The sequence below is a fragment of the Danio rerio genome, chromosome 5 (genome assembly GCF_049306965.1).
Source record: "Danio rerio strain Tuebingen ecotype United States chromosome 5, GRCz12tu, whole genome shotgun sequence".
Taxonomy (NCBI): Eukaryota; Metazoa; Chordata; class Actinopteri; order Cypriniformes; family Danionidae; genus Danio; species Danio rerio.
In genome coordinates this window covers 78,387,299-78,403,142 of record NC_133180.1, presented here as the reverse complement: position 1 = coordinate 78,403,142, position 15,844 = coordinate 78,387,299, and the positions used below count along the sequence as shown (strand labels likewise).

The 15,844-nt window shown below is 42.4% G+C and overlaps 1 protein-coding gene across 15 annotated transcripts in view; it reads left to right on the top strand.

Moving 5' to 3' along the window:
* The window catches only part of prrc2b (proline-rich coiled-coil 2B), a 44,757-nt gene that overhangs the window by 24,580 nt on the left and 4,333 nt on the right, over nt 1-15,844 (top strand). For 8 of the 15 annotated variants that reach the window (XM_073951709.1, XM_073951706.1, XM_073951707.1 and 5 more), the window contains exons 19-33: nt 2,675-2,979; nt 3,186-3,364; nt 3,473-3,588; nt 4,089-4,230; nt 5,268-5,344; nt 5,755-6,036; nt 8,648-8,749; nt 9,571-9,748; nt 9,945-10,039; nt 10,311-10,435; nt 10,991-11,219; nt 12,335-12,499; nt 13,076-13,155; nt 13,408-13,486; nt 13,822-14,058. In XM_073951709.1, coding sequence (XP_073807810.1) covers nt 2,675-2,979; nt 3,186-3,364; nt 3,473-3,588; nt 4,089-4,230; nt 5,268-5,344; nt 5,755-6,036; nt 8,648-8,749; nt 9,571-9,748; nt 9,945-10,039; nt 10,311-10,435; nt 10,991-11,219; nt 12,335-12,499; nt 13,076-13,155; nt 13,408-13,486; nt 13,822-14,052 — 2,385 coding nt within the window. In that variant the 3' untranslated portion in view covers nt 14,053-14,058. The remainder of the gene's footprint in view (nt 1-2,674; nt 2,980-3,185; nt 3,365-3,472; nt 3,589-4,088; nt 4,231-5,267; nt 5,345-5,754; nt 6,037-8,647; nt 8,750-9,570; nt 9,749-9,944; nt 10,040-10,310; nt 10,436-10,990; nt 11,220-12,334; nt 12,500-13,075; nt 13,156-13,407; nt 13,487-13,821; nt 14,059-15,844) is intronic. The other 7 variants (XM_073951703.1, XM_073951702.1, XM_073951700.1 and 4 more) reach the window with 1 other exon arrangement.

Genomic DNA, 15,844 nt, shown 5'->3' with positions numbered 1-15,844 from the left:
GCTTTTACAGTTTGCTGCCATTAAGTTTCGTTTTCATTTTCTCTCTGTGAGAGCTCATCTGGATCACGTGTGGATTACAGTGTACGCGACGCTCAACAACAATAATTTACCTGTCTAAGGAGGATTATTGTTTACCTGAGAGCTGTTCTCATCTGCAAACGCTAAAATCCGGATTCCGGATGTAGTCTTCTCTTCATAAAGACGCGGCTCTAGTTGCTGGTGATTGTCCTGTCTCTACAGATTTGGTAAGTGAGTGACCAGTGCTATTTGTTTATTCAGTTTGTTCGTATCAAATAAGTTAACTATTGCATTGAGTGCAAACATGTTAGCACCGCATTTTGTGACCGGAATAACACACGCGGCTTTCGGACGCTACCTGCCGTGTGCATCTAAGTTTCCGGGAAATGCTGAGTTTTTTTTCTGTCATTCGCCGTGCGGTATCAAACATTGCATGAAAAATACACGCATAGAGCAGACCTTCGAATCAAATATCTCATTTGTCGCGAGGGGCATGAATGAATTCCCTGAATGAAAGAGCCAAACTGCAGTTAAAGTCCAACATTTAATCATTTGGCAAATAATTCGACTACAGATGTCCATGTAGGTTAAACACCATCCCTTTCTCCTGTGTATTTTGACTGAAACTCGCGCGTGCCCAAATAGACACTCCCACACCCTCCCACTTTAGTTTCTCCGACACTCCCCCCTAAACAGAGCTGGACACCCCCACTTTTCTGACTTTTTCCAAAGAAGAGGTGTGAAAACACCCTGCTGAAACGAGGGGGTTTCATGGCCCTTTAAAGGGAAATTGTGCATAAGCAATGGCAGAGTTATGTAAAGCTTGAAGAATCAGTATCGGTACTCAGTATTGGCTGCAAAAATCCTGATCAGAGCATCCCTAATAGACTATTAATCCAAATGATTAATTCTACAAACATTTGTTGCTGTTATGTTTGCAAATAGTTTGAGTATTCTTAAAAAGCACTCAAAATAGTTAAAAAAATAAAATAGAGTAAACGTTAAAATAAGATGTCACAGTATTTCAAAGTGCTCACAATATTGTGCACGTTCATTATTATGACGAGACTGAATATCTGCATGTGTTTGTGGATGCATATCACAGTATATTAAATATCTGCATGTGTTTGTGCATGCATATCACAGTATATTAAATATCTGCATGTGTTTGTGCATGCATATCACAGTATATTAAATATCTGCATGTGTTTGTGCATGCATAACACAGTATATTAAATATCTGCATGTGTTTGTGCATGCATATCACAGTATATTAAATATCTGCATGTGTTTGTGCATGCATAACACAGTATATTAAATATCTGCATGTGTTTGTGCATGCATATCACAGTATATTAAATATCTGCATGTGTTTGTGCATGCATATCACAGTATATTAAATATCTGCATGTGTTTGTGCATGAATACCACAGTATATTAAATATCTGCATGTGTTTGTGCGTGCATAACACAGTATATTAAATATCTGCATGTGTTTGTGCGTGCATAACACAGTATATTAAATATCTGCATGTGTTTGTGCATAAAAGTAACAGTATATTAAATATCTGCATGTGTTTGTGCGTGCATATCACAGTATATTAAATATCTGCATGTGTTTGTGCATGCATATCACAGTATATTAAATATCTGCATGTGTTTGTGCGTGCATATCACAGTATATTAAATATCTGCATGTGTTTGTGCATGCATATCACAGTATATTAAATATCTGCATGTGTTTGTGCATGCATATCACAGTATATTAAATATCTGCATGTGTTTGTGCGTGCATAACACAGTATATTAAATATCTGCATGTGTTTGTGCGTGCATAACACAGTATATTAAATATCTGCATGTGTTTGTGCGTGCATAACACAGTATATTAAATATCTGCATGTGTTTGTGCATGAAAGTAACAGTATATTAAATATCTGCATGTGTTTGTGCATGCATATCACAGTATATTAAATATCTGCATGTGTTTGTGCATGTTCATTATGTCTACATTTAAATTATTGAATGTCTGCGTATGTCATGCTTATTTATTATCACTAAACTGAGTTATTGGATATCCTCTTAAGGTCCAAGGTGTTTTTTTACATGCATTTTTTATTTTTCTTTGCTATTTTGGCTTACTGGAACCTAATTAGAATAAAAATCTTTTGATATGATGTACTTTTAGATAAAGATGATGTCCATATATGTGGACTCGTGGTCCCATTTTACTCAAAACACTTTCTCCTAATTTTTTTAATGCATATTTAACATGGAATATTTTGTTGAACTTGCTTTAACTATCAGAGAGTAAACAACATTTTCCCCCATTTGGGACAGTTTAAAATAGTGTTTGGGACATTTCATATGCTGCAGAACAGTTGCAGGATGACACTGCATGTCTGTAACTAAATATAAAACATTTAAAGTAATATTTACAGCCACTTAAGAGCTAAAACGTGCTGTCCACATATGTGGATACTCAAGCCCTAGGAGGTTATGTGCATGTTCATTATTACTGCATGTATATCAGCACTTGTGTGTGTGTGTGTGTGTGTGTGTGCATGTTAGTTATCACCATATATTAAGTTATTGAATATCTGCATATGTCTGTGCATGTTCATCATCACTATTATTGACTGTCTACATGCTTCAGTCACAGGAGATGACGGCTCAGAGTCAGGGTGAGGACTGGGAAACGGGTTCAGACAACAGTGATTTCGGTGACTGGCGGGAGAAGCGAGGGCCGCACGGGGATCCGCTGACAGACGCGGCTCTCGGAGATCCGGGATCTGAGAAGAGAGAACTCTCCAAACGCAGCTTTTCCAGCCAGCGGCCGCTGGACCGACAGAACCGCAAGAATGACGTGTCTGTGATGGAGAACAGCAAGATGGGCCGTCCGGCAGATGCAGGATCCAGAAACGACAGCTGGCAGAATGGAGTCGCGTCCGGCAGCAAACGGTGCGCCGCTTTATAGCATGAGCTCTAGATCTTCATTAAAGCAGAGCTGTTGATTAAGTGTGGCGTCAAGTGATTGCCTTAAACAGCAATGCTTTATTGGTATCTAACAACATGCACTAGGTTTGATTTCAGATGAACAAAGCTCTCAGATTAACTGCAGAATCTTGACCTTTGCGTGAACTAACCCTTTCGCTTCTTCTCTACAGATCTCCAGAAGAGTCTGTCAGCGGTCTGAGCTCTGCGTCGGTGTACGGTGTGGAGCAGAACGAAGACCGCAGCACGCCTGAGCCCACAGGGAAGATCATAGAGAAAGAGTTGAAGCCCAGAAACATGAAGGCGGACATGACTGAACCGCTGTCCCAGTACGACCTCAACACTTACTCGAGTAAGCCAGAAGCTGTGCGCTCTTTCCATTCACAATGTCTGACCGCACACCGGTGTCAGAGATTATATTCAGTGCTATTTTTAAATGATGATTTGTGTTTCTCCACAGTTGAGAGTGACTCTGGAGCGTCGGTTCCCAGTCCAGAGGTTTTCCAGGATTCTCTGTCTAAAAAGCAGCGCCGTCCGCAGGAGGACGAGCGCAGGAGGAAGGAGCAGGGCCCTCCGGTAGGTCATCCCGAACATTTTACATACACACAGTAACATTTACTAACACTTAAGTGCTCTAAGATAACTCTGTTGAACACAAAAGAAGATACTTCGAAGAATGCTGGTAGAAAACAGCCATTGACACTCATAGTAGGAGCAGAATATGCAGTTTATTTTTTCCAGCATTCTTCAGAAAATCTAACAGAAACTCAATTTAATTTGTATTATTTTGGGGTGAACTGTCTCTTTAAGACGCATTAATATTCAGAATGCATCCAAAAGATTATTGCTTCTGCTATTGTACTAGTATTTCCAGACTACGGCTGCACGACATATCGCAAAATTACTACCTTTAGCTCCGCCCCCTTAGTGGTTGCTGTTCTGCTATTGGCTGTCATAGAAAATAATTTACAAGCATGGCTAATAGAAATAGTACACTCAACAGCAACATTGCATGTTTTTCCAGTATTAATTTGCCCTGTTTTTTTGCCGTCTCATATTTGTTTGTGCATCTGTAGAGTTCAGTAAAGAGCAGAACAATTGCTTCAAAGATGCCTCCGCGGTTTGCCAAGAAGCAGGGCAGCATGTCCATGGAGCAGCCGGAGGAGACGCTCACCGCAAACAACCTGGGAACTGAGATCTGGGAGACCAACAGCACAGGTAAAACACACACACACACACACACACACACACCTGCTAAATATGGATGAATACTGATGAACTCTATCAGTCCTTATTGCTGGAGTTGCCTCAGAAGACTGAGAACACACAACGCATGCTGAGAGAAATGAGATGCTGCGTTCTTCCAGATGGTCACATGCATTTTAACAGAAATCATTTAAATGTCACAACATTCATACAACATACATACATTTATATATATATATATATATATATATATATATATATATATATATATATATATATATATAATGTATGTATGTTGTATGAATGCTATGACATTTAAATGATTTCTGTTCAAATATATATATATGAAGAGTTTAGATGCAAAAACCTCTAAATGCCATCTGAAACTGTCTCCTAAAATGAGCATTTTTCTCAGCCTCTTATGTTTGAGTTATTTCACTTTTAAGGCAATGATAAAAACTATTTTGTCATTATAAAATTAACATTTCTCAGCGTACACATACGATTTGGATAAAAAAGCTAATTTTAGACGAAAATATCAAGCGGCATTTAGAGGTTTTTACATCTAAACTCTTCATATATTTATTTATTTTTAAACATTTCTATATATTTTATTTATTTTTATTTTTTATTATTTATATATATATATGTGTGTGTGTGTGTGTGTGTGTGTGTGTGTGCACAAAAGCATTACTAAGGCAATATGTTAATATGAATTTCAGCAAATAAAGACCGTTAATGTATTTATAGCTTTGTTAATGTTTCAGCATTGTTGCATGTAGGGTAACTCCTGACATTATATTTCTGAATTATTAATTAATTGGTGTGTAAAATGCTGTGCTTACCATCTCCTTCATTTAGCTGCAATGGCTTCTGGGAGTTCTAGAGCGAGTTCCGAGCTCAAATATTCATCTGATGCATCCTCAATGTCAGGAGTGCGTCAGGGTTCTGTCACGGGTTCTTGAGTTTAGGAACTGAACTGGTGATTGATGATGATGTTACACGCTTTATCATCTATTAATACTCAAGTGTGTGTTTTCCTCCTGAAGCTCTGACTGTGCAGTCGTCAGGAGGCGATTCCTGGACTAAACAGGTTTCCTACACGGGGAGCGAACCCAACTCAGAGGTACAGCACCAGAACTCTTGTGAAAATGCTGTCATCATTAAGCCTCCATTTACCCATTCCAAACCTGTTTATGTTTCTTTCTTCTGTTGAACGCTAAGGAAGATATTTTGAAGAATGTTGGAAACCTGTAACCATTGGCTCCCATTGTATTTTTGTTCCTACTTTGGAAGTCAGTGGTTTCAGGTTTTCATCTTGCTTTAAAATAATCCTCATGTGTGTTAGACAGAAGAAAGAAACTTATAAAGGTTTGGAGCCACTTGAAGGAGAGTAAATATGAGTAATGTTCTGCTGAACGGTCTCTTTAATCAAGAAGAGGTGTATTTAAATGTAAAGGAAGCAGAGTGTGTTAAGCAAATGTTCATTTTTTAGTGTGAACGACCCCTTCACCATCCCTCTGCTCTGTCCTGCAGGATTCAGATGCGGGACCGGAGCAGAGTAAAGAGCACAAGCCTGGTCCGATCGGGAATGAGCGCTCGCTGAAGAACCGGAAAGGCTCAGAGGGTCTGGAGCGCCTGGAGGGATCCATCACTCCCGTTAACGGCGTGGATATTCACGTGGAAAACGTCATTCCTGTGCCGCCCATCGAGTTCGGCGTCAATGCGAAAGATTCAGACTTCAGCCTTCCTGCAGGATCTGCAGCCGTGCCCGTCTCCAACCCCGTCTCCAAACTGCAGGACGCCCTCGCCGGGAACGTGAGTCAACATCAGTGCACCAGTGAATCAGTTCAGGGAGTCACGATTCAATTCCAAAAGGATTCGTTATAGGCATGACCTGCTATTGAGCTTATTGTTGACGTTCGAGCGGACGCAGCCATTAGAATCTTTTTGGCTCCAGACTTCTGCTCTCATTCACTTCTGTTGAGTTTTAGATGTCAGAAACGGCTGCTTCTGCTGCTTGATGTTGCATATTTGCAAGTTTCTTATTATATTATTCTACTTTTCATGTATACCCATGAACACACTTGTGTGCAGAGCGAGCAGTTTGGCTGTTTTGTGCTGTTTATTAATATTCCTAGTCATTTCTCCCATAGGAAACTGAGTCAGAAGGTCTAAAATAATCACATGAATTAGATCACTTCCGCATCGCAGACCAAGATCAATAAGATTCTGATGATATGATCTAAATGTGCAAGTTCAGTGAATTCTGCAGCATTAATACACCTGTTGAAGTGTATTATTGTTCTGTTTGTAGCTCACGCCCGCACTGTCAATATCTCAATTGAAAGTTCTACATCTAAAATGTTCAATAAATAATCTAAAACAGTTTTTAAATTGAATAAAGAATCAGTTTGAAGATTCTGAATCGATTCTTAGAGCAAAGAATCGTGATTCATTGATGAATCGTTTGTTTTTTCCACCCCATTAGAGCTTTTCTTTATAGCCTGCATCTTTAAAAATCTGAAGTTCGTCCATCTTTATCCAAATTAAGTGGATGTGGAAGCATCATGATTTTCTTGAACAGTATTGCGATTTTAATCCGGGTTTTGTCTGAGACAGACTGAATCTGTGTTGACAGTGTGAATCTGGAACATATTTCTAAAGAAAAACATTTAGCTCTCTATCAAAGACCAGGGGTCCGTTCTTCGTACGTGGATTACTCAGTTAGCTGGATTTGGATATTGAGGATTTGACATGATCCAGGATCGTTTTCTTCTTCAAAGCTGATCCGAGAGTTGTTGTCATAGCAACAGTTCTGCTAGATCAAACCTGATCGGGAGCAGGTTCAATTCATATAAACCGGATTAGATCGGCTCAGTTCAAGCAAAGATAATACAGAAAGTATGTTCTGAATTCAGATATTTTCTTACAGTAGTAGTTGTATACACTTGGGAAAATGGTACATATTTTTTAACTATATATATATATATATATATATATATATAAAGTTATAGTCATTAATAAAATAAATAAAGTTATACATATTAATAAAACTTATGCAATCTGTACCATCGAAATGAAAGTACAAAGACTGCCACCTGCTGGTGAAACTTATTGATATGAACTTTTTAGATCGCTTTAGTACAAATTGTGTATAATAGAAATGCAGAATATGTGACTTTTTTTAAAGTAATAATACATTTATGCAGTCATAAACATGTTTTGATAGTTAATAGTGATTTGAAGCTTCACAAAAGTTGCAGACGCCTTTACCAATATCAAAATGCTTTTGTAAACAACCAGTTATTCTTTACACCGATTAAAAAAACGGCTACTATGATAAAGAAAATATTTTCTAAATGTGGAACTAAATACACTGATATGCATTGAAATACAAGTGTAAAGTCTGCAGCTCACAACAAATGTGGAAGGTTCTTGCGTGTCATATTTAACAAACCGTTTCTGCTCATTTAACGTAATTTTGCTCACATGGATAATTGAATATTAATCAGATGATGTCATCACGCTGCTGTGCCGTCAGCCAATCAGCATTGCTGATCATGATTTCGAGGATGGATAGATCTGTCCTTCTCAACACACGCAGCAATCTCAGATCAGTTCATCCAGACATTCTAATCTGATTCACGAACTTGTTTGAAGAACCAAATTAGCGCGAGATCAGTTATCAAGATTAAAAGATCCAGGACCTGTCAAATCATCTTAGATCATTTAAGCGAGGTACGAAGAACGGACCCCTGTAACGTGTCTCCAAAACAGACAGAAAATAAAAGTAAAGCTGGAACTAATGGTCTCTAGAACAGACCCATGGCTCAAGTAAGGCTCCGATGTTCTGCTTGACCGAAAATCTGATGTAGTAGTGTGTGTTCACAGACAGATCATCGAGCTCTGACACTGCTGTAAAATAGGTCGTTCACTTATCGCGTTTTTTGCGCACACAAGTCCAGTGGAGGCGTGTACATTGCATACACATATTGAGACCATATTGCTCACGCTTTCATCCTATTGGCTATTCAGTCTCCTGTTCACGTGCTGTGTCTAAATGCGCTGCATTATGATTGGTTGTAATACCGTACTGCGGGATTATCCTGCTATAGGGCGAATTGGTAATTGTGTGTAATTACAGTACGATTTCGATTAATCACACAGCCCTAATACATGCGCCTGTCAAAGTGTATTCTGCTTCCATCTAATGCCTGCAGCGTCAAGATCTCATTTGAAAGTTCTACATCTAAATTCTTTATTAATTAACATCTAATTTGCATACAGAAACAGTTTAAGAATCGATTCAGAGTCTCTAAGGAGTCGTGACTCATTGAATCATTTGTTCTGGGGTTTTGTTTTCTCCCACCCCATCAGAGCAGTGTAAGCTAGCCTGAATGTTGTGTGTTTGTGTGTGTGTGTGCAGGCGGGCCTGACTCAAGCCATCCCGATGCTGCGCAGAGATCACCTGCAGCCCGCCATTACCCTGAACCCCATCAGCTTCCCCTCCGCTGACCTCACGCTCAAGGTAACGCCCACCTGCTGAGATCGAGAATATTACAGGCTGTTGCTGATTTTCCCTGTTAGGAAGAGAAATAGTGTGTCATTTCACTGCTGTCAGCATTAACCCTGCAGATCAGCCTGTGCTGAAGAGTTTCTGCCTGTTAGATAGAGTTCAGTGGAGTAAAACAGGTGTGTGTGTGTGTGTGTGTGTGTGTGTGTGTGTGTGTGTGTGTGTGTGTGTGTGTGTGTGTGTGTGTGTGTGTGTGTGTGTTTGCAATTGTGTGTGTGTGATTGGGATTGGGTATGTGTGTGTTTGGGATTGGTGGTGTGTGTGTAGGATTGGGATTGAGTGTGTGTGTAGGATTGGGATTGAGTGTGTGTGTAGGATTGGGATTGAGTGTGTGTGATTGGGATTGTGTGTGTGTGTGTTTGGGATTGGGTGTGTGTGTGTGTGTGTTTGTTTGGGATTGGGTGTGTGTGTGTGTGTGTTTGGGATTGGGTGTGTGTGTGTGTGTGTGTGTGTTTGGGATTGGGTGTGTGTGTGTGTGTTTGGGATTGAATGTGTGTGCGCGTGTGTGTTTGGGATTGGGTGTGTGCGTGCGTGCGTGCGTGCGTGCGTGCGTGCGTGCGTGCGTGCGTGTGTGTGTGTGTGTTCTGACAGCTGACAGGCTTATTTTGAGTTTCTCTGACAGATCAAGTACGCAAAGATTTCTCTCACACACACACACACACACACACACACACTCTCTCTCTATAATCCATATAGAGGGCAGACACTAGGCTTGTTTCCTGCTCTGCAGGTGATGATCAACAGTAAATGACTGATGTTTCCTCCATTGTGTGCAGATGGAGTCCGCCAGGAAGGCGTGGGAGAACTCTCAGGCTGTGCCGGAGCAGGGGTCTCCAGGCTCCGGCTCTTCAGCTCAGCCGGTCTGCAGTGTGGGCTCCTCCAGCGTCAGCTACAGCTCCTTCTCCATGCCACCCATGCCTGTGGCGTCTGTGGCCCCGTCCGTCTCCATGCAGGGTCAGTCAGTGTGTGTGTGTGCGTGTGTGTGTGCGTGTGTGTGTGCGTGTGCGTGTGCGTGTGCGCGTGCGCGCGTGCGTGCGTGCGTGCGTGCGTGTGTGTGTGTGTGTGTGTGCGTGTGCGTGTGAGTGTGTGTGTGTGTGTGTGTGTGCGTGTGTATGTTTCTCTAACGCTGAATGGTTTGTGTGTGTTGCAGGCAGCCACATCCCTCCTCTGTATCTGGATGGTCATGTGTTTCCCAGTCAGCCTCGTCTGGTGCCGCCGCTCACCCAGCAGCCCAGCTACCAGCAGGTCAACCATATTAAACACGCTTAATGACAATGTCAAAATACAAAGACTGTAGAGCAGGACCATTTAACACCAATATCAAACACAGCTGTCCTCAGTATTGTAAGATTATACTTTTATTTTATTTACTTATTTCTTTTATTAATTCATTTTATTTATTTATTTTCCCAATCTGTCAACAGAATGAATGTAGGAGGTTGTGTGTAACGGGTGTAACAGGCCCTTGAAAAAGTGTGTATAACATGTAAATATTAATCTGTGTGTGTGTGTGCAGGCGACCCCTCAGCAGATCCCCATCTCTCTGCACACGTCTCTGCAGGCTCAGGCTCAGCTGGGTCTGCGTGGAGCTCTGCCCGTCTCTCAGTCACAAGAGATCTTCAGCTCCATCCCTCCATTCAGGTGCGCTAATACACTCGTACACAAACTACTGTCAATAAGTAGATGAAGTTATACGCATGAAACCAAATTCACTAAACCTCTCTGTCCTGCTCATCCACTGGTAAGCACAGAAGCTAGTGAGCTTATTTTGGATGAGAAAAATATGCATGTATAATAATAATAATGATTAAATTATTAAAATAAAAGTATTAAATAAGAAAAACAATAACTGTGAACATTATTTTATCTGCTGCGTAAAACGTGCTGGGTAAGTTGGCGGTTCATTCCGCTGTGGTGACCCCAGGGGCTAAACCGAAAGAAAATAAATGAATGAATATATAAACATTATTTTCTGTTTTTTGTGTGTGTTTATTAAATCTTTTTTTAAATAGCAGGATAGTTTTACAGGAAAATGGAAATAATGTTCCCAACCCTTCCCCATAAACAAAAGGAAATTACAATTGCATATAAGAATGCCAAAATAAACCGAAAATGGATGAAAAAATACAAATAAAATTATTAATAGACAGTCCGAGTTGTGAGTGCTGATCTGCGGTCTGTGTGTGTGTTGTGCAGGTCTCAGGTGTACATGCACCCTAACCTGTCCCAGGCGAGCCCCATGGTGCTGTCGGGTGGAGCTGCTCTGAAAGGGCCGTACTCCGCCTTCCCCGGCCTGCAGCCCTCAGACCTGGTCAAATCTCAGTCCGGATCCCACTACCAGCCCATCAACGGCAGCACGCCACTGGTGTACGACCAGCCCACAGGCATGAGCACCTCACAGCTGATGGACTCGCAGCTCATTCAGGCAAGATGAAACTCTGTGTGTTATAGGACAGTGTTGTTTATAAACGGTTGGTAAATTTGATCTGTATTGGCCGTCATGTACCGGTTTAAGCTGATCAGGCACTAATCTCTCTACTAATATTAAATACATGTTTTTTAGATGTATTAAACCTGTTGTAGGGGCTTCGGTGCTCTATAATATACACTCACTGGCCACTTTATTAGGTACACCTTACTAGTGCCGGGTTGGACTCCCTTTTGCCTTCAGAACTGCTTTAATCCTTCATGGCAGAGATTCAACAAGCTACTGGAAATATTCCTCAGAGATTTTGCTCCATATTGTCATGATAGCATCACACAGTTGCTGCAGATTTGTCGGCTGCACATCCATGATGCCAATCTCCCGTTCCACCACATCCCAAAGCTGCTCTATTGGATTGAGCTCTGGTGACTGTGGAGGCCATTTGAGTACAGTGAACAGTGATCGCCAGTCTGAGATGATTGAGCTTTATGACATGCTGCGTTATCCTGCTGGAAGTAGCCATCAGAAGATGGAGACACTGTGCTCATAAAGGGATGGACATGGTCAGCAGCAATACTCAGGTAGGCTGTGGCGTTGATGCTCAATTGGTACTAATGGACCCAAAGAAAATCTCCCCCACACCATTACACCACCACCACCAGCCTGAACCGCTGATACAAGGCAGGATGATCCATGCTTTCATGTTGTTGAGGCCAAATTCTGACCCGACCCTAGAGATGGTTGTGCGTGAAAATCCCAGTAGATCAGCAGTTTCTGAAATACTCAGAGCAGCCCGTCTGGCAGCAACAACCATGCCACGTTCAGTCACTTAAATCCCCTTTCTTCCCCATTCTGATGCTCAGTCTGAACTGCAGCAGATCCTCTTGACCATGTCTACCTGCCTAAATGCAGTGAGCTGCTGCCATGTGATTGGCTGATTAGAAATGTGCCTTAATGAGCAGTTGGACAGGTGTACCTAATAAAGTGGCCAGCAAGTGGATTTAAAACCCCATATTAGCTGCTCTTTATTATGCAAACTGCAGAATCAGATGAACTGGACTCTGCGTGACCATTAAAGAGTTTATTGGCTAACAGATAAATGTGTGTGTTTTCAGGTGACGATGCCGATGCCAGGCTCTCAGCTGCGCTATGGTTCAGCCCAGCAGCACCTCATCCTCCCGCAGTCCATCCAGCTCCAGCAGAACCAGAATCTGTCTGTGGGAGCTCCACGCCGCATGATGCCCCCAGGGTCACAGCCAGTGCTAAGCGGCAGCAGAGAGGTCAAACAACAGACGCACACACTTATATGCACATACACACACACACACACATGCATATGCATAGTGGTATATTACTCTAGTTATAGGTGGAGCCTCAGAGCCACACCCACTTCTTAGATAATCAGCATGGACCAATGGGAGTTAAAGACTTTATTTATTTATTTATTTTTCATTATTATTATATGAGTTTTTTTATTAATCATTTACATCAGTGTTTCTCAACCACGTTCCTGGAGGAGCACCAGCACTGCATGTTTTGGATGTCTCCTTTCAAGGTCTTTCACCCAATCAAGGTCTGTCAGTCTCAGCTAATGAGCTGATGATCTAAATCAGCTGTGTTTGGTGAAGGAGACATGGAAAATGTGCAGAGCTGGTGCTCCTCCAGGAACGTGGTTGAGAAACACTGATTTCTATTCATCATTTAGTTGAATTTCAATATATGTTTTTAAATCAGCCTCTTTAAGTGAGTGTGAGCTCAAGCAATGTTGGTTTAGATGAATGTGAAGTGTGTTGCTGGACGTTGTTTGTCTTCCTCTGCCTGATTTCCACCTGTCTGAGTTACTGTTCCTCTGTCAGGTTTCACAGATGGACATGAAAGGCTTTCAGTTCTCAGATAAACCCAGCCACTCTCCTGGAATACCCAGCGGCTCATACAGGTGAACACACACACACACACACACACTCACACACTCACACAAAACTGCACTTACAAACATACACATGCAGATATGTGCACACCTGCCCATGCATACACACCTCTACAGGCAGACACGCACACACACACACACATCAGTACACACACACCCTCACATATTCATTTAAAGGTAATTTAAATAACCCAGAATGGAGCACAGACAGACAGGAGTGTGTGTTTGTGTGTTATTAATGAGCTTGTGTGTGTTCGTCAGGCCCGGCTCTGCCAGCCCCAGTGGGAAAGCGTCGGGTGCTCCAGCGGTGGCGTCTCTTGCAGGACACTACACACAGCAGGTACGGCTGTACTGATGACTGAACCAACAATAAACAATTCACAATCAGTGCAAACAGCAAACAGCAGTCACTGGCAACCAGGTTTAAGATGACGACTAGCGCAAACGCTGAATAGTGTTCTGAATTAATCAGCGGTCATCCTGTGAAATCTGTTCTGAGAAACACCAGTAGATGGCGCCAAACACATCAGTCAACAGCAGGATTATATACACAAACACAGTTACTATATTAGCATAACACATGTTCTCACTCACTGACCTCTTTTCGTGTGTGTGTGTGTGCGTGTGTTTGTGCTTGTGTTTTATCTATCTGTATATCTGTGTGTGTGTGTGCAGGTGTCGGGTCCTCAGGGCAGTATGGTGATGCACATGCGTCCCCCCAGCAGCGGGCCCTTCCCCACCCCCATCCAGCGGCCCATCATGCAGGTCAACAAGCCCGTGATCATCCGCTCCCCGCCGTACCCCGGCCCAAACACCGGCCCCGCACACACACACGCACACACACACAACCCTGAGGGCCCCGGCAAGGGCCCGGAGGACGGCCTGAAGGTGAGCCACCCACTCTGAGCATAGGTAAATCCATCATCACATCCTTCTCTACTCACAGTCTCTCACCAATACTGCACAGTTAGAAGAGTGTGTGTGTGTGTGTGTGTGTGTGTGTGTGTAGTGTTGTCATGATACTGAAATTCGGTACTGAAATTTTAAAAGCGTCCATGTCCTGTTAACATATAAGCGCTGCTGAGCTCATTCTTAAACAGCGCTGATTGGCCAACGTGTTCATGTGCTCAACACAAATGACTGTGATTGGCCGTGAAGGTCATCAGTTCACCGAGCTCGGCTCTGTTTAGTGAGTGTAACCTCATACACAGGGACACTGGAGCATTTCAAAGCTGCGATTCATCAGCTGATAGCTCATATGTCAGCTTCTAGACAAACCAGCTGATCTCCACTGCTTTAGAATAACCCCAGTGTGTCTGTGTCTGTGTTACTCTCGGTAAACAGCGGTGAGCACAGTGGCAAATCAGCCGTGTTTAATGGCCCATTTCCACTGAGTGGTACGGTGTGGTACACTTTTATGGCTGTTTCCACTGTCAGAAGGTACCTAAAAGTGAATCGTACCGTAAGACTTTTTGGTTACCCTTTGCAATTGGTACCAACAGGCCCACAAGTGTACGATAGGGCAGAGCTAGACGCACAGCTGGATGCTATTGGTTTACAGTGAAGCGTCACTCACAGAAGCAGGAGAATGAAAACAAAACAAGCACCACACAGCAGACACTAAGGGTGTCAATTGAAATCGATCGAAATTCATGCTCAATTTCGATTATCAAATCAAAAATGGAATCGTTAATGCTGCCCTGCCCCCATGTCACGTCAGCTGGGCTTGCCAAGCGGAGAAAAGACACGCTTGTTGAACTGCAGACCGTCGACAGAGCTTCAACCCTCTCCTCCTTCAGTGAAGTCACCGGTGTGGAAGTGTTTTGGATTTCCAGTGAGTAATGTTGACAACAACAAAAAAAACGCAGTTTGAAAGCTCTGCTATAAGGTTGGGCCGATAGACAACACCGGCATCGCGATCCCCCGGTGCAAATCCGCTCGCGAAAAATACACACTCAGGCTGTGTTTACACTAATAGGTCTTAGGGTGCTTTCACACCTACACTTTTGTTTGGGAACGTGTCTCGTTTGCCCAGTTAGCGCGGTTCGTTTGGCATATGTGAACAGGGCAATCGCGCTCTGTTCCGCTTATTAAAAACGGAAAAATTATTTTGAATCTAAAATTATTTGTTTATGGGTAAAACAAAGACCATGCAGGTCAGGTAGTTTAAACGGTAGGCTACAAATAATTAATTGGTCATTAATTAATTATAATTGAAAATCGGATCGAATCGTGCCTTTAGAATCGAAAATGTAATCGAATCGAGGATTTGGAGGATCGTGACACCCTTATTAGTGATGAAATGCGTAAAGCCTCTGTGCTGTGAGAAGTGCTGCTCGTATGATATGTGAATGACCCGTACAGCTTTACTGTTGACGATTCCTCCTGCGAAAATGACCGCGACTGCAACTTTGTCGTACACCACGCCCCTTTTGGCAGTGGAAAAGCAAGCTAGTTAAAGGTGACCCGCACCTTCCTGTACTGTTCTGTAGCGCTCGGTGGAAACGGGCCACTACAGAACTCGCTCTACAGCGCTCAAATGTTAGCGGGAAATGGACCTTTTTAAAATCTCAGTACCGACTGATACTGAATTCCAGTATTGTGAAAACCCTATATATGTGTGTATATATATATATATATATATATATATATGTGTGCGTGCGTGCGTGTTTATCTCTCTGTGTGAGACTCTGACTGT